Source organism: Rhinolophus hipposideros (assembly GCF_964194185.1).
Source record: "Rhinolophus hipposideros genome assembly, chromosome: 14".
Classification (NCBI taxonomy): Eukaryota; Metazoa; Chordata; class Mammalia; order Chiroptera; family Rhinolophidae; genus Rhinolophus; species Rhinolophus hipposideros.
In genome coordinates this window covers 47,864,303-47,888,937 of record NC_138060.1, presented here as the reverse complement: position 1 = coordinate 47,888,937, position 24,635 = coordinate 47,864,303, and the positions used below count along the sequence as shown (strand labels likewise).

At 35.6% G+C, this 24,635-nt stretch overlaps 1 protein-coding gene across 17 annotated transcripts in view; it reads right to left on the bottom strand.

The window, feature by feature from the left end:
* Positions 1-24,635, bottom strand: part of RBMS3 (RNA binding motif single stranded interacting protein 3) — a gene marked incomplete at its 3' end in the record, with an annotated part of 1,241,782 nt that overhangs the window by 487,934 nt on the left and 729,213 nt on the right. For 12 of the 17 annotated variants that reach the window (XM_081071716.1, XM_081071703.1, XM_081071713.1 and 9 more), the window contains one exon: positions 7,561-7,733. In XM_081071716.1, coding sequence (XP_080927842.1) covers positions 7,561-7,733 — 173 coding nt within the window. The remainder of the gene's footprint in view (positions 1-7,560; positions 7,734-24,635) is intronic. The other 5 variants (XM_081071717.1, XM_081071715.1, XM_081071704.1 and 2 more) reach the window with 1 other exon arrangement.

The following is a 24,635-nucleotide window of genomic DNA, read 5'->3' as shown; positions in this document are numbered from 1 at the left end:
TGTTGATTATTTTTTCAAGATTCACTCAACTTACATTCCTTACATTCACTAGACTATTGTTGGGGGGGGGGGAGTAAATATATATGTAAAAGTTTAATAAAATGACTCAAAATAGGAAGGATTTCTTGCTTAATTAAAGGCAAACAGTGTTAAAAAGTGAAATGTTGGAGAAATGTTTGGCTTATGAAAATTACATGAAGAAAGAAAATGAGATCCTTCTAAGCACATTTCTTAAAGTACTTTTAGAGACCTGTTCTAGGGCTGGATTTTCCATACCTAAATCTAAATATCCCATTTTATAATCAGAAAAATGAAGTCATCTGAAAAATATCTTAATAAAATATATTTTTAAGTCTTACGGTTAGTTAAAAACAAATTGGTAGCTCCTACGAAATTTCTAGATTCTATGAAAGTAAGAGTAAGGGAATTAAGAGAAAGGATTAAATTTTGTTTTCCAATTAGTATTGGCATCATTTAGTCATGGGGTTCTCAAACTTTTTTCCATGTTAGAATTACCTAAGTAATCTTTTCAAAAATTTCGTTCTTTAAGCTGACCCCATACTCATTAAATCAGAAGCCCCAGGAGTAAAATCTGGGCATCGATATTTTTTTTTAAATTCCTCAAGGAATTCTCATGAGCAGGCAAGGGTTTGAGAACTCATGACTTATGCTACCCTTTTTGTCATTAAATGAATGTTTTAGTGGTTTTCAATAAGAGCTTTAAGTAAGAGGATGGTTTTGTTTCCTGGTGGCTGTGTAAATTTGAACAAGACCCTTAACCCTTTGAGCCTTAGTTTACTCAACTATCACTCAGTAATTATTGTTCCCACATCATAGGGTTGTTTTGCAGATTAAATGAGGTAATATAAAAACTTAACAGGGTGTATGGTATGTAATTCTCACACAATAAATGGTGTTAATAATATAATAAATGTAACAATTTATTATTAAGACGTATTTATTATATGCAAACCAAATACTATGGTTCACAATACATACTAGTCTGAATTAGTATATGTAACCAAGTGTCAGATCTCTGCTGATTCAATGAACTCAGACACCCATTTATGCCTTAAAGGCACTCTCTCATTTAAATTACACAAAGGCAGGGTTCAAAGATCTTCGAATTCACTTTCTACTCACACCTGCCACCACACAGATTTATGATACCTCAAAAGCAGCTGCGTAATTTGAGTCTGACTTGCAGAAGAACACTCCTAATACATTTCCTCGGGTCTTATTAGAGGGAACTGTTGAATCTTCAATGGCACAGTAAGAAAGAACTCAAAAAATTTCTACTCACATTTTTCTTATTTGCTCGGTTACTCTGGAGTGCATGATGACTTGTTTTCCTTTAGTTGTATCTGAACAGTTTGACAGATTACTGTGACAAGGTTACTTTTAAATTGATAAAAGGTTTGATTGTGTTGGTACATTTGTCAAAACTGTCCGAAACCACATATAATGGACTCTGCACTCAGAGCCCTGATGACACTTGAGGGGGCTCTTACTATTTAGCGTTCAGCGCTCACCTTAACGAGACTTCTAACAGGGTTGGGTAAAAAGTCCGGGAGATTAACTTGGGCAGACCCTGAGTACAAACACATCAATTTTGTTCTCCTGTTTCACTGTGCACATTTTTCCTCTCTTGTTAAATGTTAAAGTAAAATGTACAGCTTCATTTTAAAGGGAGCAATGATAGGGTGTCAGAGCTTGAGCAAGGACAACATTTACAGGAAAAAACGATGGACAGGGCGGCCAACTTCCAGGTCATATGGAAATGACTGGAAATCTGTGTGCGCCTCTCCAAAGGAGCTTCCCTCTTTTGCTTTCATTCTGCTTCAAGTGGCCATAGCAGCAGCATGTTCATTTTGTAAGAGAAGAACAATTCACTCTGTAGCTGCACTCTGTTATGAACTCTGGATTAGTTAATCATGTGGAAGGGGAAGCAATGTCTGCCGGGGACTTTCTGAGAGCATTGCATTAATTAAAACTTCTAAGTCATGATAATGGTTAGAAAAATGGTATTGTGGAGAATAATGGTAGAATGGTAGAATAATGGTATTGTGGAGATGAAAAATATAAACACATTAATGGTTGTTCTTTCCATTTTAAACCTGTCCGTTATGTAAAATATGTTGTTTTATTTTTTTAAGAGCAATTTCAATGTGTTTCAAGGCATGTTTACAATCATATAATGGAAGTTTCTAATTTCTTTGAGGGAGGAAATATAGCTTAATATGTGAAAAAATATTACACCACGAAAAATTTACTTGGCCCAAAAATGTTGAAGTGCTCTCTTTTTATTAAGCCAAATTTATCTTCCACTTCCACATCCTCTTCTTGAAATAAGCATAAAGAGCATATAATCTGGTATTGTACCCATACTTTCCAACTGTTAACCCATACCATGTACATAATGTATAATCAATTGGAGTTTTAGTTTGCACTATATAGTTAACCCTTGAATAACATGAGTTGGAACTGCACATGTCAACTTCTTCAGGGAATTTTTTTCAATAAATATGTTGTAAAATGTTGTTATTATTACCATTGAAGCAATCATATCAATTACACTAAGCTACCATAAAGGAATCATACAGCTACTTTTTTTTGTTATCAATGCATGAATCGTTACACCTGTAAATAAATATGCATTTGTTTTTCACATTATCTTTTCACTTTTCATGTATACTGTTAGTAATATATGTAATATCTACAGTGTTTTGTATTCTATAAGACAATATTAATGCAGATGCTGATAGATTATTTATCTTGTAAACAGATGACTTAAACTTATGGTATTGATAAATACTTACAGTACTATAAATGTATTTTCTTTTCATTATGATTTTCTTAATAACACTTTCTTTTCTCTGGCTACATTTGTTTAACAATATAGTATATAATACATATAACATACAAAATACTAGGTGTTAATTGATTTTTTTATGTTGTCGGTAAGACTTGCCATCAACAGTAGGTTACTTGTAGTTAAGGTTTTGGAGAGTCAGATATTTGACTGCATGAAGGATCAGTGTCCCGAACCCCATGTCGTTCAAAGGTTCACTGTATTTGCAATTAGTGCTTTTAACATTGCAGCCACTCAATGTTTAATAGTATATTGATGACCCATTCATGACTGGGTAAGAAAAAGGGACTAAAGATCAACTTACTTGGGTCCTATTTTGTACTACTTCACTGTTTCTTTTGGAGTTCATTTGGTTAATTGTCTCTCAAGCCCTTGTTTTTTAATGAAAAAAAAAATAAATGCATGTATAAAACTACATCATGCACTGCATATAATTGTTCCACCAGCATAATTATTAATTCTCATGCCTCTTCTCTGACTATAAAATATTCTTTTCCCAGCTCGCTTTTCACCTATTCCTACTCTGATTGTTCCTTGATCTCATGGGATCCTTTCTTTCTACTCTGCAGTCAGAGTTATCTTTTTGAAATAAATTTTGACTATATTACTTATTTGTGACAATTCCGTGGTTTTCTCCACTGCTCTTAGGTTAAAACAGAGCTCCTCAGATGACATACAAAGGGATCATCTTATCCCTCTCCATTTTCCAGCTCTTGTTGCCCCATATCCAACACCCTCTCTCTGTTATAAACTAGATTGGCCTTCTTTCCAGCCCTTTGTCTTTGCCATGCTCCCTCCAGACATTGGTTATACACACATGAAGTTCCTACTGCCTGGAATGTTCTTCCCTTTCTTCACTTCATCAAACCTATTCCTCTTTCTGATCTTAGTTCAGTTTTCACTGATTCCTCACAGATACCTTTGCTCATTGCCCTAAATTTAATGCCGTGTTACAAACACTCTTAGATCCATGCTTCTTTATTTTCTTGCATTTATAATTGCAATTTTATATCAGATTGTATGATTATTTAATTGATGTCCTATTTTTCCTATCAGAATATAAACTCTGCTAAAGCAAAGTCTTTGTCTAAATTTACTCATCAATGCATCTTCAGCCCATGCAGCACACATGCTCCATAAATGTTCCTTGATTGAAAAACACAATAAAATTCCTTGAGAATTCTCAATATGAAGACATTACAAGGTATTTCTTACAAGACACACAATGTAATGTATTCATCCAAAATACAGGTATAACTAGAGATTTTTCATAGAGCAAAATCATTTTTCATGTCTGTTATTTTTCAGTCTTGTCTTCATTTCTTTGATTTTACTTGCAATCCAAACATAGGAGCTTTGGTGATAAATGTGAATAGAGTCCCTTAACAGAATTTGCTCTCAGATTATACATTGAGAAGTAATATAATTTGTGTTCTTTAATATCATTTTCTTGTTGTCCATTAGTATTAATATGGATATTGCATTCTAAAATCAGATAATTCGATATATCTATGCTCCTTTTTGTATATCTCTATTGTCTATCATTTCGTTACTATGGATATGAGGAAATACAGCACTTTCTATAAGGAAATGTTAACTCTAAAATTCTTATGATTTCACAGGAATAAACATGGAAAATTGATCCTGATGGCAAGTTCATTTAAACCTATAAATATTATATATTTTGTAGGTGAAAGTATTTCAAAGTATTGGATGAGTAATCGGAATACAAAATGATTTGCATCTTTAAAAGACTGCTAATGTAAAATAGTAATGAACAATGTAAGAGACTACAAGAGAGGAAACAGGATTTTACAAATGACTTACATTGGCCTTGTACCAAAGGCATCTCCAGCCCTCAGGTTGTACTTATGCAGCTGAATCAATTCAGGATGTGGCACTGCCAACACTGCAAAAGGGGATTGGTGAACGATCTAAAAGGTGGCCCAGAGCAGAATTTTAGAGTGAGGACATTTAAAAAATTATTGAGTTCAAACACATTATTTTACACATGGGGGAAATCAAAGCAAAGAGGGGAAAAGTCACTTGTTGAAGGCCACTATCCAGTTCATGCCACCGACAGGACTGACATCCAGATATCTTTGTGCTCAGCTATTTCTACTACATCCAATTGCCCGATCACATTAGTTCTGTAAGATTCTCTAGGAAAACGAATCCAAGCAATGAACCCTAGGTCCAGACCACTTCAGTAACTGGAGAACTCACAGACATTTTTTACCATAACAATAATATGGGCCCCATCTTATTAGCTAGCAAAATTTAATATGAGCAAGTAACCAATACCCTCTGTGCACTTAGCATTCTTTAAATTTCTCTTAATTGCACATAAGAAATAGTAACAAAACTTCCTTTCTCAAAAATAATGTTTCTAGGTCACTAAATCTCTTTCCTGAATTAAAAATGTCAATACAGGCATTTAGATAACACTTTCCATTTATAAATTTCTGGCAAGATTCTTTGCAGAAATAAACACTGATACAGAAATTCATAGTATAATGCTACATCAGTGGTATGTTCATAAACCAGTTCTCAAAAAAATAAAAAAGAAGAAGAGAATTTTTAAAAAGTCGTGATTTGAAGGACTTGCTTATTCCTGTGAATATCCCCACCATGACCGATTTTAAGATACCGAGTGTGTAGCAAATGACTCACAGAATTCCTGAATATTTATCAATTGGCTCTAGTGCACTAGTCAAAGGCCATTCCAGCACACCACCAATACAACAAGGAAACCTAGCACCCACTCTTTTATAAGAGGAAACTTAAGCTCAGACAGTCAATGACCTACAGTCAATGGCCTACCTCAAGATTGCACAGTGGTCGAGAAGGTTGTAATACAACAGAGTCCCTATATAGTAAGTAGAATGACCCTCATACATTAAGTGCAACTTTATGCATTAGAAATAGTCAGTGGTTTTCATATTATTGTAGAGACAAGTGCATTTCAAAAACCAGCAGCACGAACAACCAGCAGCAGTAACAACCAGGGAGCCTGTTAGAAATACATACTTTTGAGCTCCTCCCCAGACTTAGTGAATCATATCTCTTGGGCCTAGAAATCTACGCTTCAACAAATGTTCTGCGTAGTATAGAGGAATGGCAAAGAATCTTTCCTTAATGCCCACGATATTTTTTTTAAATGAGTGAGATTTATATATGAATCAAAGTTAATAGCTACCCTTCTTTTTCACATCAGATTCCATTACTGGAGATACTTCATCTGAAGCTTCTAACGTAAAGTCCACAATCTTTCACATTTTGAAGTTTGAAGACCTTACTGCTCAAAATGGTTTAGATTTTTCTAACAACAACAACAAGAAACAGTGGAATGATTTACCTTCCAATTCTCAACCTCAATATTTTACAGACCAAAACCTAACATATATTTTGAAATGTCTTAGCCCTTGTATATTTCCTTCTTTTATTTTAAACTGCTTCTCAATAAATATTTTCCAAAGTGCCCCCACCCTAACCCATATATCGCCTTGTCAACTGGTTATATAGTTATGTATTTGTGTTTTGGTTTATCTGCCACTTCCTGTTTTGATATCTGTTCCCAATTTTAAAAACCAGAACAAAGGCAAATAAATACTGTCTGCTTTGTTTTCCACTTCCAATATTTTAGAGGTTGGAAAATTTACAAAATAAATATCCTCTCAACCTCCTTGTAGAAGCATTGCAAAAGAGAGAAAGGAAAATTGAGTAATAGTTTCCCCCAATTTAAAAATACACAGCTAAGGCACAATCAAATGACAAATAGTTACACTGATATTACTTTGAAAATCATCAGACAATAACCTAAAAATATAGGCTATGATTCTAATTCATTATGCATTATTAACTTTATTTGGAGGGTAAACTTAAATATGTTAAGTGCATTTTTCACAGAAATAAGAGAGTTAATAACATAAGTGTTGGTAAATAATAGAATAATGAAAACATTTTGGAAGGGTATTTAATCATTACTACATTTCCTAGAAAATATAAAACTATTTGGTGAGTACAGTTGTTGGCCACAGTGGAAAATAGCTTCACTGGATTTGGAAGTAGATATTTTCAAGGAAACTAGAGAATTTGCCTTATAATTCTCTATTTACCTGGTACCCACTGAACTGATATTTACCAAGAACTGGACAGAAAATTATTTTCAACACAAGAGGTAACCATCCTGAAATCTACCACTTCTGAGTTTTTGAGATTCCCCCCATTGAGATGTCTTAAAAACAAACAAACAAACAGACAAACAAAAAACAGTGTGTTTTTTCTTTGTTGTTATTGTTGTTGCTGTTCTTTTTTCTCAGGAGATTCATCATCAGTTCCACAAGCCACAAGGTCTGAGGGCCCAACTCAAAGCTTGCTCATCATCTTTCTGGAGAATACCTGCATATCAGCCAGCACTCCCATGTGTATCTGCTCCAGAACCTCCACTTCTATACCATGAACAAATTTCATTCCCTAAAGGAAGCTGGACTTAGATCTCTAATTGAAGTCCCATTCATAAAACAGAGTCTTCCTTACTGATACATCAATGAATGGGTACATCATTGATGTATCAGTGAATGATACATCAATGAATTGGGTGCAAAACCAACCAAGTGCTGTGTGGACTGACCCCACATGGGTGAGTGTGCGGGTTAGAAACGGTGCAGAAAGTAGAGAGCACTTACGGTTGGCACAGCTTGATTAGGTCCTGGTCAGTGGTGCCTGGTGGAAGGCCTCTGATGTACAGGTTGGTTTTACTCAGTTGTTCCCCGCTGCTGTGGTTGCTGCTGTGGTTGCTGCTGCTGTTTGTGCTGGGGCTGGGAGGAGCCATGGGGTGGGGAGCTGGTGCATAGGACTGCTGAAAACAGAAAAAGCTGTTACTGGAAAAACAAAGCCAGCACCCATTCAAAGGCCAGCAGAGCACCTCGAAAGCAACACAAGCATCTCGACCTCTCCAATGCACACATGCACACACATACTTGCTCCTCTACTCTGTGTACTTCTGAGAGCAGCGTCTGCTCCTCCCCATCGGCCCTGTCCTGGTCCAGAATTTGGATAAGCATGGTAGCCAAAAATGGGACAAAGAGAAGTCCCCAGGTGCTCCTGACAGTAGCCTATGGATTCTGAATTTGTCCACTGTGATTTTCCTTAGAGCGATAAAATAGCATGTCATCTCCATCTCTGACAAAAGACCACAGTTCACTCTTGGCAGCAAAGCTTTGCCCCAGCTCACTTTTAATATCCAAGCATCTCTGGTTTGCCACTACTCCTTGTTTCCTCCTTTTCTCCAAAGCAACTTCCTCATATTGTTTTCGTCAGCATTAATCTCCAGCACAGTTCCTGATACATAGAAATCTCTATGAATAAACGAACAAATGAATGGATCTATCTTATCTCTTTTCCCCATTCCCAAACTTGCTTCTTCATGGCAAATGGCCTTTGTTGCAACCATTGTTGAGCCACCATTCTCTCCCTGCAGTCAAAATCCCCTTTCAATTACTCCAATCCAGGGCCTGAACTTAGGCACCATTGATCACTTGGACTGGCTAGGTCTTTATTGTGGGGGCTGTCATGTTCATTGTAGGGTGGTTAGAAGCCTTTCCCCACCAGATTCTAGTAGCACCCATCCCCCAGTTGTGACAACCAAAAGGGTTTTCACACACTGCCATATTTCCCCTGCAGGGAAAGTCTCTCCTAGTAGAGAATCACTGCTCTAACCTGTTAACACTATTTTACGACAAAATGGAAATAATAAAATGACCTCCAGCAATTTGGAATATACAATGTGAGGTTCTTTACAATTATCCATGTCAAAATCAGTAGATATATTACTCATTATACTTTATTTCTTTTTCATACAGGCATGTCTTCAAAAGTTCTAAAATGACACTGACTGTATGGGTTTGACTCCCTGCTGCATCTCTTATTGCCTGTGGGACCTTTGGAGGGGGCCTTAACCTTTCTGCGAGTCAACATTTTCATTATTCTGAGGAGGATAAAAAATAGTGCTCTCCTATGTCATAGAGTTTTTTACCAAAGCTCAATGAGCTAATGCACACAAAATGGTTCCTGGAAATTAGTAAGCATGGGATAAATGTTAGCAATAACCCACATGTAATAATGATACTAATGATAATATTTAGGGGTCGTATCTGTGATGTTAGTGATGTTAGTCTATATAAATATACCAGATAATCTCAACTATAAGCCAGAATGTTTCCTAAAGACACAATGAACACATTCATCAGGATTCCAGTGGGAAAATGTTTGGCTGAGTATTAACCTGAAGACTCAATAGGAGTTTTATCGGGGGTGGGAAATGTGTAATTATCAAACAGCTAGTAGGTGCTTAGCAAATACTTAGGCTACATCATGTACAATAAAAATGGAATAAACACAGCATTTAGCCCATAGAGACAAGAGGCCCAGTTTTACCAGTTTCCAGCCTTGTCTCTTACTATTTATAAAAGTCGCATTTACTCATATTTCCAGGGTTTCAGATTTTTTCCAGTCCATACTTCCAATGGACTATAAGGCAATGTCTCTTAGATGCAGTGTGTCAAAAGTGCAACTCGTTACATCTGCTCTCTCATGTCCCAATTTGTTAAACCAACCACCCGTCACAATTACCCTATTTCTTCCTGTGTGGCTATAATTTCTGCTGGCCTCCATTATAGAAACTCTGGGGTTAGTTTCATCTGCCCCCTAATCGTAAATCTCAAAATGCGGTTAGCCATCAAAATCTCCGAAGGGTTTCTAGAACCATCTTTTCCTTTGAATTCTCACTGCTTCCCTAGGCCAGAGTCTGAACCACCTCATATGTAAAGGACTTCGAGCTTCCCATCTGGCCTCCTTTCCTTCAGGTTTTCCTCTTATGAACTGAGGATGGTGGAAGCTGGGAAGAATGAGACGGAATAGTTCAATGCAAACACAAACTGATTAAGAATGTACTAGGCAGTTTGTTTAAGGAATGGGGAGGTGACAGAGCAGAAATGACAGAAGCAAAACCTAGAGCTTTCAACTCCCGTCTTTGGAATAAACATTTTCTCAACCTTTTCTTTAGTAGAACTTAATTTATTACCAACATTTTTAATGTAGAATTTTAAAATGAATTACACAGAAGGATACATTCTGTTCTCAATATTTCAATAAAATGGCATCTGTCAATTGCTTTTTGGAATTCAATATCTGCATAAAGTTTCTTGGCTGGCATGAAAAAAACAATTTTTTCTTGATCTAAGGATTCTGTTTTGCTCCTGGGACATCCCATAATGCTGAAGGTCTACCTATGGACAAGGCCTGTACTTAGCAAGTGTTCAAAACATCCTATCTGAAGCAGCATCCTGGTCTCCATGTCTCACAGTGGGACAGATGGGATTTTTTTAAATTCCTATGTGCTTTATTCTCTTAAATTTCCCAGGGTTTTCTTTAAAGCAGTTCCTTATTATTTATTTATCTATTTATTTATCTATGTATCTATCTATCTATCTACCTATCTATCTGTCTGTCTGTCTATTTATTCATTTATTTATTTATTTATTTACTTATTTTAACAATTTCACCTCCCCTCTCTCTAAATTCTTTAAATTCCATCTGTACTCAAGCTTCTTTTAAAATGAGGCTTTGTTTAAAGCAGTTGTTCCCACTGCCTAGCCTTTTAAATAACCAGAGCGCCAGAAAAATGTCTCCAGCTTTATATATCACAGAGCACATGGACCAGTTCAGATTGAGCCCTTGACTGATCAAATAAGCAAGTACTAAATACAGGATGATCAATATGTGTTGAGTTAATTCTTTTGTTTCCCCCAGGGGACTTTGCGAGGATTTCCATAACTGGAACACCATTTAGTAAATTGCATGGTGCATAAAACAGTAAATGTGTCCTCCAAAAGGTCCAGTATATTCACTGGGAAAAAAACAAAACGAAACAAAACAAAGCTGGGATGAGTAGAGGAAACGTGTGTGCATGGAAACCAGGTATGTCATATATAAATAGGAGTAGAAGCACCAGACTATTGTAGAGAAATGATGTATTGCAAAGGCCTTTGAAAACAATGCATTAAAAAAGGTGGTTTACTATGTTATATTCTTGTTTGTGAGTTCTAGAAATTCTATTGAAAGAGGTAGAATTTCTCAGTGTTACTGAACCAATAACACTCCTACTAATCCCTAATATTTCATTTATCTGTTTACGATACAGTGAATGATTCAGGGAGCAGTCTGAATTGTAAGTCATTCTTTGGTTTTAATAATTATAAATTCCTTCCTCTACACCCATTTTCAAAATGCATGTCCTTTAATCAACAAAATGTTGGCAGATGATTCCCGGAATGTATTAAATGAATTAATTTGTAAAAAGCAACATAGACATATGCTCTGGCTGCCAAAGACAAATGACCAAACTACAGCATCTTTAATAAAAAAAAGAGAAAGAGAGAGAGAGAGAGAGAGAGAGAGAGAGAGAGAGAGAGAGAGAGAGAGAGGAAAGAAGAAAAGTGCATCAATAATCTTTAGGGGTTAATGGGTCACAGCAGCCACTTTCCTGATTAAAAGTAGTTAAAAATGGCCAATTCCTTGCTCAATTCTTTGTTTCTAGACAAATTTGGAATTTTATTATCAATTAGCTTTGAAATCATTTTGAGGCACTGAGACAGAAATTTTAAAATGTTAGTAAAAAAAAAAAAAAAATGACTTCCCTCAGAGAAAATTGACTTTGCTGATAGTGCTCAAAGTCACACCTGATAAATCTTATTTAGAAGTGGTGAGGACTTCCCGTCTGGGGTTACTGAATGCTGGAATGCTGTGCTGTAACAGGCAAGGGGTTGCTATGAATTTGCAGTGTCACTTGGTCAGAACCAGTGGAAAGGGCAGGTTTTCAGAAGAGGGGTTTGGGATGGCTCTCTGATTGAAGAAGGGAAATAGATGACTTCTCTGGACGCGGAATGTGTTTGGCAAGTATGCAGATTTTTTTAAATATGTTTATTCATGGTGGCATCACTGGGAGGGTCAGTTAGGAGTTACGGGATAGAGGCTAAAGCCCTCTTCACCACGTGTGGGGGCTGCTAAGTCAGCGGATCAGTACCAGTATCCTTTTCAGGAAATTAAGTAAAATGACTTGACATCCATTTTGGACGATGTTATTCTTGAGATCATGATTTTAATAATTATAGGTGACATTTATTGTGTGCTTATATGTTATCTTTGTAACAGCCTAATGAGGCAAACTATATTATTCTCAGTTTACAAATGAGAACTGAGAGACACAAAGGGCAAATGACCCTCTCAAGGTCACAAGACTGGAGCCCCAGTTTGAACAGAGGGAGTCTGACTCCAGAAACCACACAGTCCCCTACAACGCTATGGAACGTCGCTTCTCAATGATGCTCACACCAACGAATACAGCCGGCTTCCTTTGCAGTGAACCCTGGTGGATGACCCTCTGGTAGATCCAAGTATAAGCGGGAAGAAGAGAACGATAATGATAAACAGCGTACAGTCACACTGAAGGTTAACAAGCTTCATCCCTCTTTCAGAATTTAAATAAAGTCAATCTTAAAATTTAATTTCAAAATGGAAGTGACCATCAGAAGCAAGCATGTTATGAGTTTTTCAAATAATGTCAAAGTAGTGGTTTCATTTGTCAAGATTCACGGTTTGTTATTTAATAACAGGAAAATGAGCTGGCTTGTAGATCATCCTAAACAGCTGATTCATTTAGTGTGCTTTGTTAATATGCCTCATTTTTCAAGGTTGAAAAGTGAATCAACCGGGTCCTTCTACATTCTTGTAAAATATGTGGTTTGTGTGTCTCGGTTTGGAGGGAAGTTCATTATTTTTTAACCCTTTAAGTATTTTGGAGGTAAATTGAAGAGGGATGTGAGTTGTGTTCTGGTCTGTTTTCCTGTTTGTTATAACAGAAAGCATTTGATACATCTAATAAATGTTATTCACACATCAATAGGGTCAAGTAAATCATTAAAAATCATCTTTTCTACAATGTCAAACTACATTAGATGAACACTTGTCTTAAGACAGGGCTGTAACATTTACATACTAGCCAGATAATTTTAAACCAAGGTTCTCAACCTCGGCATTACTGACATTTTGGACAGGATAATTCTTTGCTCTGGGCCAGTTCTGTGCATTGTAGGATATGTAACAGCATCCCTATTTTCTATCACTAGATGCTAGTTTTTCTACTGCCTTCCCCCCCACAAATTGTGGCAACTCAAAATTCTCTAGATATTGCCAAATGTTCCCAGACAAATGTCCCGCAGAAGGGGTGTGGGGGATTGGCCCTGGTTGAGAATCAGAGCTTTAAACAGATCCAGCTACTCTCTTTGAAGGGCCGATACAGTACTTCTCATTGAATAATGATAGTAACTCAATGGCCTGAAAACAACTTCACTGAAAATCCCTACTACCTAACCAAAATTCAACTTCTTACCCTTAAGTACATATGGCATTACCTCCCCATGCCTCCACCCTCTGTAACTAAACTGTCGATATGCCACATTTCATTTGCAACAGACTAGGTCTGAAACATACTTCTCCCACTGACTGAAAACATAACTCTTTTACAAAGAGAATTTTATTTTATTTTTTTCTTTTTGCATGCAATTCTCCTTGGCTGGGAATCACAGAGCCTTGAGGCCAAACTGCAGTCAATTCTATTCCGTGCATCTGGTTGCTGGCAGGATTCTGAAGCAGTTGGTCTGGTGGTTTTGGAGTAGCCTTGGACGCCATCACGCAGCAGTCTATTTTGCTGATGGGCTCCCCAATTTGTTTTTATTCATCTTCAGTGAAATAGAATTTGTACTCTTTTATCCATTCAAGGGTATCCCTGGATAAAGTCTCTCAAGGGATTTACATGCCAACTCTTTCACTATCCAAAAATGAATATAAACCACATTCCTCTCTTAAATCATACAATATTTAGTCCGCACGTACACATGTAATCCATTGTTCACTGGATAACACTGCTTCAGGCTATTGGATTCTTCTCCCAGCCCACATGACCTTGCTTCAGCAGACCTCTCCTCTAGTATCAACATGACATGAAAGAGTAGACATGGCAAGAACTGTGGCAATCACTGGAGTGTCTATAATAGCCTCAAATGAGAGTGAATATGAATATTGTCCACACAAGCAATAACAAATGCAGCTAAATTAATATCTCAGGCAAGCCATGCAATTTTAGCCAGTTTCATGAGCCACATACATTATCACTTTCCAATTTGATGCTAGGCAATTGCCTCTCCATTATGTAGAATATGACTATAGAAAACAATTTTTTCAATTATGCTTTTATAATAGAGTTTGGTAAAAACCTGCCCTACTTCTCTTCTCCTACCCACAGCTCAGATATGGAAATGAGCAATAAAAGACACAATTCTGCACAAAAGGCAATCATTTGCACATCCTCTGTCAACTAACTGTTCTAGGTAATAGCTGCTGTCAACAGTGGTGATGTGGTGCTTGAGAGCTCCAGAATATCCCCTGAGAATCCTGCTTTGCCAGTAACTAGGCAATTAAACCTCTAGTCTTGAGAAAAAGAGAGATTATCTCACCTCATAAGACTGTGGTGAGGCTTTACTATATAAATTATATAAAATATTTAACACAGTGCCTGGCACAGAGTCAATACCATATATATATAATTCCTATCATTTTCAACATCATCATGAGGCAGAACCTTAAAATAAACATTTGCTCTCTCTGTCCTAGTTGGAATAATTTACCTTTGAGGGAGAGCTACAAGAGTCAACTATTTACTTTTTTTTCAGCATAGGAGGCATGGTTCTGGAGATGAAACTATGTCATTACAACTGTGGTTTGCCATTTTCATCAAGAACACCAAAGCAATACCTAAGCAGTAATGAAACAATCATCATGGATGGAATGGCTAATTAGTTTCAAGGTATTTACAAATCACTACCAGGATTTTATTAAAGTTCTGTTAGGATGAGATTCACTTTTGTTCTAAATATTAATTTTTGAAAGCTTCAGCAGATTTCATAATTACACAATGCTCTGTACTATTTACAAATAGACTTAACCTAAAGTCATTGAATTCCATTCAGAGGTTTAGACATTAAATGACATTTTGAAATGCATCCTACTTGAAAACACAAGTAAACTAGTCATTGTTCATTGTCAGCACCTAAAAACCAATTTCATTAATAAATTTACAAGCTAGAGAAGAGGGGCTGCTATAAATGATGCCAATGGCCTTTTATAAAGATTGCTCAATTCTCCAAATGCCAATGACATCTGTTCTTTGCCCCAACCTCTTTTAATTGGCCAGCTCTTGATCTCTTTAAGGAAACACAAACAAAATTAAAACACACTTTAAAATGTGAGGTGTTTATGGCATTAGTTTAAATAGTCAGGTCTATACTTTGAAAGTAATCCAAACAACTCATAATTCCAATGAGATGATATTGATAATGATTGATTCGTCCAGCAAAAATGAGTCATGATTGGTTTCCCAGATGGAGATTACAATGTCTGGTACACTATAACAGTAATTGTTAGAATTCTCCAGAAATACCAAAAGTGGCTACAATCCCTGATGGGACTTCTCTTTGACCTGGGAATACTTTAAAGATCAACTCAAAGTCTGTTTTTATGATTAGCTAAACTAATGGGAAAAGAGTGACAATCCAGAACAAGTCAACATCATCTCTTCTTGGACGTCTCTGGGATAGCCAAGGGTCAGCATCTCAATTCAGAATGCCTCCAGAATTAAAGAGATCTCGTGAATAATAAAACAATTACACTTGAGTCACATTCTTGTATCTTATAAGATATGTTTATTTTAATTTTGAGTTTAGTTCCCCCCCGACAGGATCTCTATTTTTCACTCTTTTCCTAACATTTTTACAATCTTCTGTGGTTCACAGTCTAATACACTCTTTGTTATCCTAAAATTGCAATCAGTAATATTGCCAACAATTAAGTCCTCTAGATTTATCACGTATGCTGGCATAAATAGACTAGAGATCCATAGATATAGCTTAAAGAACACTGAGATAATATATGTTGATATGGTATTTTACTGCAACTAAATGAACACCTTCCAAGTTTTCTCCTTCAGTCATGAAAACATATAATGAGCCATTTTGCACTTAATTGACTAATTTTCCCATTAACCAATCATATTACTGATTTGGTTACTTGCATCTAATGGGTTAGCTAAATAAAAAATTTTGTTTCAAACCATATAGAATGAAAATCACTATAAATAATGGAAGGCCAATCAAAACACTAAATGGTATAAGGCTTTTTTGACACACTAAATGATTTTGTCCAATTAAATCAGAACTTTTCAGGAACAATAAAAATAAACAAGAAGTAGTTTGTGCACTGCTAAGAATCTTAGAGTATTAGTTGGCAAAAAAACAAATCATAATTCATTTTTTTTCTTAAAGTGAATCTATGTTGACTCAGGAGCAATGCAATAATAACATAAATGACATTACACTCAAATCTAAATTCTTTGTTCAAGCTTTCATCCTATCTCCACAATACATCTCTAGCACCTATCTAACCCTGTTGCCTTCATTTTCCCAGTACTCACTGACCTTTCATGTCACACCATATACCTTATTTTGTCTTTTTCCCTCTATCTGGAATGCCTGGGCTGGGTTCCTATATCATATTCTAGGGTGACTCCAAAATGTGTCTTACGAACACTCATGAGATACTTTTGAGACCAAAAGAGAGAAATATTAATAATTGAACGAGGATACAAGATATAAACTGAGACCGCCCAAAGCAAATTAGAATATATGGTCACCTTATAATTTCTATTTATCTAAATCTCACGCGTTCCTCTAGGATCACCCAAAATTCTACACCATTTAATGGCAATTTCTGTTTACTTTAGACTCATTTCATTTCCATCTCTTTTTCCGTTTCTACGTCATTAAAATCTACAAGATAAAATCTACCAAGTAATTAAAAAGAATAGCAATGAACAAGACATAATTAACTAGCATAGCTCGTGTTTATTGAACATATATTATACGTCAGGCACAGTCCAAAGAACTTTATAGTCACTGATTTATTTAATAATCTCAGAACTTTTGGGGGTAGGTACTATTATTGTCCCATATTAAAGATGAACATACGAAGACCTAGGGAGGTGAACTGACTTTTCAAGGTTGTTTAACTATTTTGCACCATATCTAGGGCCAGAAGCTAAACAGTCTTCACTCCAATTAGTTCTAGATTTACTTTAGATGTGCACAGTCAATACAGGAGCCACCAGTTACATGGAATTAGTTAAATTTAAATATAATTAATTCAAATTAATTAAAATAAAAAATTCAGTTCCTCAATCATACTAGCCACATTCCCAATGTTCAAAAACACATGACTACTAAGTACTATATTCGACAGGTATGTGTCCAACACTCCCATCATCACAGGAAGATCTCTTGCAGTGCTGCTGATGTAGATCATTCTTACAATTACCAGGCATTGTCTCCCCATACCGCACGACACATCTACAGTACCTAAATGTGCTGAGCAAAATAGCGATCACAATTTCTATGCTGCTATTCGTAGATTTTTTGGAATGCAGTTAATCTCCTTTAAGTAGTGACCATATTTAAGTTTTTTCTCCCTCATGAGTGGGGCTAGATTTTGGCATATAAAATCCCTCTTTCAATTGATACCTCCTGACCCAAAATGGGCATTATTAAAAGAGATTTCCAGAAAGGAAATCTCTTTTGGGAGGAACAAGATGCATTTTATTTGTTTTTAAGCAATAACCAATATTTCTGTATTATAAATTAGCTAAATACCAAGAAAAGAGAACAATTGAGATAAACTGCTGGTACAGAATAAATGTCCCTATTTTGGGCAGGCAAGCCTTCTGCCTGCGTAGGAGGCTCTGCATTTTCAACATGACGTCATCTACTTTACCTGCACATTCCAGAAGAAGAACAGCCCTATGCCCATGTAGTACGTGTCTACCAGTTTTATTTCTAAACTGAACCAAGGCCAAAATAAAGAATACTTTCTTACAGTGAACTACTAGGGCAATTCAGCAAATTCATAAACAATCACCTATATTCCATGACATAAAATAATTATGATGTTTTATTAGCCAATTCATTAATATTTTATTGATATAGCAAAATTAAGTGTGAACAGAACTTATGATTTGAAAGTCCTAAATCTAAGAAATCTAGATTATAAAACACAATTTCTTCAAAACGACAATGTTAGAGTGCAGATCAAAAATGCAATAGCAATTAACACATGCAAAGTAATTGCTTCATTATAAAAGATATAAGAAGCACTTGCACAGATAATTTTCTGTGAATATATTTTTAATATTTATTGTGATTTGGGCCATGTGAGGGTAATTATGAGAATAAATTAATGCTCAAATTAAAAAAAAAAGAACCTGACAATAAAATGACTATTAGGCATTTTATATTGTTATCAAATTAATTATAACCTTTCAAATTAAAAATTTATGAAACATTTACACATTCAAACTTCTATTTCTCATAATAATTAACCTCCATGAGGAATCCCTTTTTCAGGTCATTTTAAGTCAATCCACCTTGTACCTCAGAGAATTTCCAAAACTTTTTGATGCCTTTTCTTTGTTTTGTGATTCCTGGAGATTCTTTTTGCCTATTCTCCATAATCAAGAGAATGAATTATCCCCAATAATAAAACAGTCCTGTTTTCCTTTCTCCACATTCCTCTTGCCTTTTTAAAATAAGTGATTGAAGCTCAGAGACTAATAAATAAAGAGCATTTGCCTTTGATCGGTAGACTCTTCAAAGGTGCAAAAAAAAAAAAAAGGAAGTTATTGTTACTGTATGGAGACTAAGAGCATAATACTGAAGCCACAGCACCCAAGTTCAAATCCTGTTTATTTTCTGTATAACCGTAGGCAAATTATCTAACCCCTTTTGCCTCAGTTTCCACCTTGGTAAAACTAGGAATAGTAACTACCTTAGAAGGTTGTTAAACATTTAAAAAGGCAGATTATGTGTAAAGCACTGAGAATAAAACCTGGAACACAGTAAGTACTTTACAGATTCTAATTATCATTACATGCATCCTAAAACATCTTTACAATACTCATTGTTATCAAGACAATAATATTTGTTTGACTAAGAGTTATATTGGTATATTGGTTGGTCCACTGAATGATCTAGCAAACTCTGGTTTGCCTGGTCTAAAACCTTACAACATAAAGCAAAAAGCTCATTGATATTTGTTAAACTAAAATTCTCTATATTATAAATAAAGAAATGTCATTCTTCAATGAGACATTAGGCTCAATTAGTCCTATTTTAGCTACTAACACTAATTGTCTCCATATAAACTGATGACAAGACTCTCAGAAGAATTTTTTTTAAAGATAAAAATAAACTTTCACAAGAGAAGTCATTCTTAGAATATACAAACTCTGGGAAAATATTTATAAATTGTGAAAGGACTCATTAAAATAAGATACATCTTATTTAAAAATATATCGTATTTCACTGATAAGTGGGAAAAGCTTATCAGTTAAATAACACACTACTAAATAGACATGCCCTTAACTAAAATGACTTTTATATACAGAAAATAAACTATACCAATTTCATAGCTCCTAACACTAAAAATAATTAAGTTTTTAAAAAATCGTTGCCCTGCAAGAAGGTTTTTGTGGATAAACAATTGCTTAAACTGTTTATTTCAGTTTAATCATCCTCCTAATTTCTAACAAGTTGTATGATACATGCCTTAGGGTAACTAGCAAATAGTCCATTGCATAAAAATGGGATAATCATACATTTATACACTAAAAAGTACTTACTATACATCTCCAGTATTCCAGAGAATGATTTTGTTTTGTTCTGTTTTGCTTCAGTTTGGAGAATCCTATGTGTACCTTCACAGAGATAAAAGGCTTTCTAACGTATAACACAAAGAGTTTTTTTTCCCAAGAGTGACCATCCATTTTCATTCCCCAAAGAAGCCTCAGTGCTTACATCCATCATGAAAGCAAAAAGTATAGTGTTAACTACTAGAGTGAGGATAAAGGCTGCCTCTTTGAAATCATAGTAGCAGTAGTTTTAGAAGAATTCCTTAATTCAGGAAATGGGCTTAATTAACAGCCTAAAAATGTTGAATGTTTTAATAAGCTAGTTTTACATATTAACTTACATGTATAATATAAAACACTCAGGCATGTATCACATGACCCCTTCTGCTTATAATCAATATCATCCAGAACCCAAAACTTGGGCTGATAATGGAGAAAGCAACTTGTTCAAGTTTACAAAACATATACAGTGTGGCAAAGCAGCCTAAAATTACAGCTCCTTATAGTTTTACAAATAGAGTAAAATACTTCTTTTCTATCGATAGATTTCTTGAACTTGCTGACTTTAAAAATTTCTGCCCAGAATTTTGACTTGAAAGAGGGCTCTAATTAAAGTAATATTATACCAAAGAAAGATCAAAGACTTCTAATTTTCAGATAACTAATAAAAGTATAATTCACGCTACAACACTTATAAAACAGAACATATATAGTCATTCCTTGTGTAAAAATGTTTTAGTCAACAATGGACTGTATATACCACAGTGGGTCCACAAAATTATAATGTATCTGAAAAATTCCTGTTGCCGAGTGACATTTTACCGGTCCTAATGGAGTAACCCAAAAATCAGCAAGGCTGTGGTTGAGAAGGCAAACAACTTGAACCTGGGTGTGGATGGGGTTGCCACTGAGAACCTCCTACAGTTTGTTCCTGAGGAACTGACTAACAAGGATTTGCTGGAACTGGATCAGGAAGTCATAGCCAAAGAAGAGTCAAAAGAAAAGGAAACTGCAGCAGGAGAAGAACCCCCAAGAAAATTCACAGTGAAGGGTTTAGCAGAAGCTTTTGCAGACCTCAACAATCTCTTTAAAAAGTTGGAAGACATGCACCCAACATGGAAAGATTTTTATTAATAGAGAGGAAGGTTTGTGGTGCATTATCTTTTACAAACAAATATATGATGAAAAAAAAAGAAACCAAGCAATCCACCATGTACATATATCTGAAGAGTGACACCCCCTGAAAAAGAGCTCCAGGTAGGTCCTGCAGGACAAGTTACAGAAGAAGGTATTATCACCATAGGAGGAGACAGCTCCATATGTGTCATTGTCCCTGAGGGACTTCCCATGGGACAGGACGTGGGGGTGGGAGACAGTGAGACTAATGACCTTTGACACTATGTAGGCTGAAGCTAATGTGGGTGCTTGTGTCTTAGTTTTCAACAAAAAGTTTAAAAAGTAAGAAAATATAATAAAAAAATAAAAATAAAAATAGAAAAAAGCTTTTAGAATAAGCACATAAAGAAAATATTTTTGTACAGCGACATAATGTGTTTGTGTTTTAAGCTGGATTATTACAAAAGAGTGAAAAGTTAAAAACATAAAACACTTATAAAGTAAAAAAGTTATAGTAAGCTAAGGTTAATTTATTATTGAAGATAAAAATAAAACAATTTTAATACATTTAACGTACCCTAAGTGTGCCGTGTTTATAAAGCCCACAGTAGGGCACAGTCATGTCCTGGGCCTTCTCTCTCACTCACCTCTCCCAGTGACTCACCCGGAGCAACTGCCAGTCCTGCAGGCTCCATTCATGGTAAGTGCCCTATACAGTTAGGCCATGTTTTATCTTTTGTATCACGTTTCTACTGTACCCTTTCTACGTGTCAATACACAGATATTTACCACTGTGTTACAATCACCTACAGTATTCAGTGCAGTAACGTGCTGTAGCCTAGGAGCAATAGGCTGTACCAAATATCCTAGGTGTGTGTAGTAGGCTGCGCCATCTAGGTTTGTGTAAGTGCACTCTGTGATGTCCAAGCACTGATGAAATCACCTAACAACACATTTCTCAGAACATAACCCATGTTTAGAGGTGCGTGACTGTAATCAGAATTTACATAAATTCAAAAGTAATATATAAAGCTAAATATTATTATAAAAAAATTAAAAAGATAAAATATAACCAATAGCAATTACTCTTTTAAATCCTAAAGAAACAAAAATAGAGGAACAGTTAGTTCATACAGGTAAAGTTATCAACATGTGTAATCGCAGAATCAAGAGCAAATGAAAGAGGGACTTGATATACAAAACGTAGTCTATATTTACGTTTATTAAAGTATAAGAGAAAACAGTGATTGTTTGCAAAGCTAATTCTTATGAGAATGTTTGTTTCTTTTATTGCAAGCTATGATCGTCATAATAAATAAAGAACAACACATTTTACTACTCACAGGGATCTTTTTTAAGTATCAGAATAAATAGAATGCTGGAATGGTTAAGTTATATAACCAGTGTTCTCAAAAACAATAAATGGAATTAACTCAATTGCTTTATCTCATGATATGCAGAAAAATAAAATGAAAGAAGGGACTAACAACGTAGAACTTTCTCTACCAGAGTGGAGACTTTTACTCAGATGAGATACGGTCTATGAGGTGTGATCAAAAAATACAGTGAATGTTTAAATGTAAAAAAACAAATTATTATAGTAAAAGATACATTGTCATTAACCCCCCCTACTCAAAATACTCCCCCAACTCTGAACACACTTATCCCATCATTCTTGCCACTTTCTGAAGCAGTTCTGGAAATCCTCTTTCCTGAGTGTCTTTAGTTGCACTATTGTGGCTGCCTCGATGTCCTGAATGGATTCAAGACATTTATTTTTCATTTGACTTTGTTTGACTTTGGGGAAGAGCCAGAAGTCACACAGTGGCAGATCCTGTGAATAAGGTAGATGAGGACACACTGTAATTTTTTATTTCACAGAAATTGCTGTGTACCATGGAGCATTGTCATGATGGAGGATGGAAACATTTGCCCATTTCTCAGGCCGTTTTCTATGCACATCATTTCTTAAATGCTCTAATAACCCCATATAATATTCAGAGTTCACCATATAAACTCAGCTTGTACCATTCCATCAAGGTCAAAAAACAAAATTAACATCACAGATCTTTATCGACGCACTTCTTTTGCACAAGGAGAACTGGTAGATTTCCATTGAGAACTCTGAACCTTGGTCTCAGGATCATAACCATAGAACCAAGTTTCATCTCCCATGATGACATGTCTTAAAAAGCTGGAATCTGAAGCAACATGATAGCACAACTCCAACAAAATTGAAAAACGCGGTTGAATTTGTTCGACAGTCAAAACGTGTGGAACAAATTTTGCAGTCACCCACCTCATGTTCAAATCCATTGTTAAAATGCTTTGACTAGAACCATAAGAGATGTTCAGATCCTCAGAAATTTTCCTCATAGTCAATCGCCTGTCTGAATCATTTTGCTTACTCTTTCTCTTGGGTTTCTGATGTTGAAGGATGTTATGATCTCTCCTCATTTTCAATCAATCCATGATCATTATGAAATCTCTTGAACCACTTGTAAACCATCTTCATGGTCACTTCAGCATCATCATAAACTAAATTTAACATTTTGTGTGTTTCTTTAGCACTTTGTTGCAGTTTAAAACAAAATTTCATGTTAATGCATTGTTTGTGATCCATGATTTACAGCACATTTTAAAACACACCTCTGAACCATAGCTCACACCCAAATGACTGCACCAAACAAGTTGAAACTTGTCACACACTGTTACAAAGGTTGGACGCACCGCTTCTCATATGGAAGATCCCTTCCTTTCCATTGGATGGCACTTGGCAGCAGCATTCGCTAAAGTTTTTTTAATCACACCTATCAGTAGACTCATATTTAAGACATTTTTTTTTGGCACAGGAATATTTTTAATCCAGTGAAAACAGGCATCCACTGGTGTTATATTCTGATTTCAGAAGAAGAAGCTAAAGATACTTGAAGTAGCATGCACAAGCATGAGATCCTGGTATTTCCACCAATGGCCAAGAAGCCCAATTTAGAGTATTATAATATTCTATAATGATGACCATCCAATCACCCTAAGGCTGCCTATGCTATGTAGAAAAGCACATTTCTTTTTATTTGGATTCCACTATTCATTCATTTCAATCACTACTACGGCTTCTGGCAAGGCCAGTTAATGTCATCTGTTACCAATTTTGAAAGACAGACAGACACACCTCTAAACTGGGCTACTGGTTTACGTTGTGGACACAATTGACAATCTATGTGAGGAATAGATAGTGACAAAAAAGACTTATGCTTTGCACATTCTTTCTCTCGATTAGAAGATTGAAAATGGCATGACCGAATGTGTTCTTATTTGCTTTGAGCTACTTATCACACCCTGGAAGGTCAAATAAAGATAAGTCTTGTTTTATGAACACGATAAAAATGAAAATTATGTTTGTAGCTGATACGCTAAGTCCAGTGATCAGTCAATATCCACATGACTCATCCCTACCTAATCATTATATGTGTGTGTGTGCGCGCGCGCACGCGTGTGTGTAATTGAAGACACAGAGAAATTGGGAAAAATTAAGAAAACGATAACTGACATTCCAAATTTGTTCAATATATAAAGTTAAATTTCAATGGGTGGTCTCCCTGTGTATTAGAACTCATCTTACTTATTCCATTATAAAACGGAGTAAAGATAACTACTTTATATTTGTTTTGCTGGCAATGGAGTATTGATAAATGATAGACAGTTCTTCTCTCTCGGCCGTCGTTCAACATCATTTCTGTACTACTGAAAATACTTTACTGAATGAAACTAGTTATAATTCCTGAAACCCATTATGTG